The 3396-nt window shown below is 31.5% G+C and overlaps 1 protein-coding gene across 1 annotated transcript; it reads right to left on the bottom strand.

Moving 5' to 3' along the window:
* Positions 1-2033: 2033 nt before the first annotated feature.
* On the bottom strand, positions 2034-3396 carry LOC122596728. The gene is made up of 2 exons (XM_043769353.1): positions 2814-3396; positions 2034-2611 (listed from the first exon to the last, which is right to left on the bottom strand). The coding sequence occupies exons 1-2, from the start codon at positions 3268-3270 to the stop codon at positions 2115-2117; spliced, it is 954 nt and encodes a 317-aa protein (XP_043625288.1). The 5' UTR covers positions 3271-3396; the 3' UTR covers positions 2034-2114.

The raw sequence follows: 3396 nt of genomic DNA, 5'->3' as shown, positions 1-3396 counted from the left end.
CAAAATGGTTTATCTTACACCCCGTAATTCGGTAGATGGAAAAAAAATTATGGGTAGTTTTAAAATTTCACCCTCTTTCATTAGAGATGCGATTTGATATATTTTTGACGACTTTTTAATTTTTGTTTTCTTTTTGTTACTTACACATAACCTACAAATGTTTAGACTGAACGAAAATTGTGATTCGAAACGGCCTTTGCCCTTAAGGAAATTCATAAATGGTAGCTGGTGGGAGTGATAGATCATAGCGTGATAGGTCATAGAGGGTGATAAGTCATAAGGGTGATCGGTCAGGGGTGATCTACTTAACGGGATCCACCCTTAACTTTTATTATTGTATACAGATGGTTATTTACTAATTTACATGTGAAAACAAAAATATTACACATGTGTAGGTATACAAGTACAAAAGAAAAAAACAAAAATTAATAAGTCGTCAAAAGTATATCAAATTGTATCTCTAATGAAAGAAGATGAAATTTTAACACTACCCATTTTTTTTTCATCTAACGATTTACGGTTTGTGAAATTAATAAAACATTTTGAATGATATGAATGAATTATAATTTATTATTGAAGAGAGTGAAAATGAGTGTTTTCATCTAACGATTTACGGTTTGTGAAATTAATAAAACATTTTGAATGATATGAATGAATTATAATTTATTATTGAAGAGAGTGAAAATGAGTGGCCCAAATTGTTCTCACATTTTTGTTTACGAGTTCTCAAATAACCCTTACCCTATGTCCACTTATGACTTCTTATTAATCTTTTGATATCCCATTTCGTTAACCAAATAATAATCTGACTCTACACATAAGTAATAATCAAGCATACTAAATTAGTTTAATGTTTGACGCTCGATGTCTTTCTTCAGAATTATAGTGATAAGAAAGCAGATTTGTTCATAATTTAAGGAAATTATACCAAGTAAACCTAAATCAAAGTAAACGAAATCAACTCCCGTTTCTATTTTGTTTTCGCATAAATTATGAACCAAATCCCATATATATTCTGTATTCATGTTGATGTAGTAATGTTATATTAATCATCCGGCCTAATGTAATATGTAAAACTCTAATCGTATCCAAACAATGTGTGATGATAGATTGACGGTTTTTCAAAAAGGGCGTTGGTCCGAGACAATAAATCCAGTTAGTACATGCGGTAAGTGATGGCGGTGGCTGGCTGGCTGCCAATTAGCCTCGTCAACCATGACTTCGGATTGTATTAATTAAAGAAAAATCTTATATATAGTTATTTGTGGATAAAATACATAAAAATTAAAAATGACTCAGGTAAATATAGATATTGTGATAAATTTATACATACTAAAGGCATAGTTGTTGACTCATAATTTTTGACACGACTCGGAAATATGGTTTTTGACTCGTGACTCGAAACGTGACTCAACTCGTAAGAGTCGGGACATTTTTGAATATCACATAATATAATATAATTATATATGTGATGTCTTAAGAAACAAAATATAAATTAAAATATAAGTTTATTATCTTGATAGCTTTACCAAAATATAACATATTCAATAGTTTTAAGTTATAAATTTACAATTTATCTTCATATTCGCAATAAAAGAATCAAAATTACAGAAATAACACACAAAATAATATAAAAATAAATATAATATATATCAATAGTATCAGACTATAATCATTATAAGTTTGCGACTTATGACCCGGTCAAACTTTACACTACAACTCGTAAGAGTATGAAGAAAATGAGTTATCCAACTAGTCAACTCATTTTAGATGTAAATCGAATTGAGTCGACTCGTCGTGACTCGTAAGAGTTTGAACTATAACTAGAGGATACCTTTTACAATGATTATCCATTACTTTAATCCAATCTATGATACACTAGCAATATCTCAACCAAAATGCAAACAATATATTGTGATGAACCTAATAAACAAGTGTATGTATAATAAAAAGATAACGAGATAAACATGAGAAATTATCCACATTGTCACGTCAACGACAATATTTAATTCAAAACGTTATCCACATTCGTCTTCCAAACAATAAACACTATTTCATTATCTAATGATTCTTAATTCATTTACCAAAACACCCTGATAAATACATGATAATTACTATGACATGCCACTCAACATCAACGTTTTCAAATTACTTACCACATGCGTTCTCCCAACCTCCTTCCTACATCCAACCACCGGTAAAAACTCAAAACTTAAAAAACTTTCACCAGTGCGGTCATCAGCTAAAACTGATGACGGTGACCGCACTGGCAGAGCGTTTGTAGTTCGTTTAAAGGAACTAAACCATTTCTTTTGCATGTAACCATTTTTTCTCCATGGTGAAACAAGCATGTCTCTAGATTTCAAAGAAGCTCTCATTGCGGCACACATTAGCCTTGTAACTTGCTTTAGCTCGTTTGTTTTAATAACCGTAATTTTGGGAATCATATCGAGTAGTGATTGATAAGTTTTTGTTGGCCGTGCGATTGTAAATTCGGATCCTAATGAGACTTCCACAATGTAACGATTATTGTTGGAGATGACAATGTCGATGTACTCGTATTCGCCAGCTGGATGCCGTCCGGTTTTCTCCCATCGTGACTTACATAGACCTAGAATTAAACATATATATATGCCAATTTAAAAATATATTCAACATTAAATCAAACGGATCTACAATTAGACTCTAGTCATCTCTAATTTGGCCTAGAAAATATTGTACTGTGATTTATAGTACACCAACTTTATGGTTTTTACATTTTAAAAAATTAATTATCTGATTATTACAAAAAATAAAATAAAATAGAAACTAACCAGCATCAAATCCTCGAGTTCTCAACATAGTCATCAACCGTCTCTTAAATCCATCATCCAAAATCCCGTCCATATTTTGGCAAATGATGAGATCAGAAACTTCATTAACAATGATCACTCGATCTTGAGCATCTACTTGTAACAAATCGGCCAGCATTTCCTTAGTATCCGGATCCGTACCAAAAAAATTCTCAACATCATTATTATTAATATCATCTAATAATGTCTCCTTATTATAATTGTCATCAAAACAATCCCTATTAATAATATTATTGTTGGTGTTTCGATCATCATCCGCCGGCGCTTCTTCGAATAAAAAGGAGTCAACGAGATCCGAAAGATCAGTGACGGAAGAATGGTCACTTCCGCTACTGCTTTGGCAGAGCCTTGCTCTTGCATCATCATCAAATGCTTCTGTTATTCTCTTGAATCTCACAGGAATAATAACATTTGCCATTATTTTTTCATAAAATATATATTACTCTCTCTCTCTATATATATATATATGTGTATTAATTGGGTAATTAGCTAGCTAGGACTATTAGATGATGATATGTTTGTGTTTTGTAATCTGTTGGTTGTA

This window comes from Erigeron canadensis, chromosome 4, assembly GCF_010389155.1.
Source record: "Erigeron canadensis isolate Cc75 chromosome 4, C_canadensis_v1, whole genome shotgun sequence".
Lineage (NCBI taxonomy): Eukaryota > Viridiplantae > Streptophyta > Magnoliopsida > Asterales > Asteraceae > Erigeron > Erigeron canadensis.
This window is presented reverse-complemented; position numbering and strand designations above follow the sequence as displayed.

Coding starts and splice junctions, on each gene's coding strand:
- LOC122596728 (XM_043769353.1), bottom strand. CDS start 3,270: ATGGCAAATGTTATTATTCCTGTGAGATTCAAGAGAATAACAGAAGCA. Junction 2,612..2,813: donor AACTCGAGGATTTGATGCTG/GTTAGTTTCTAT, acceptor GTTTAATTCTAG/GTCTATGTAAGTCACGATGG.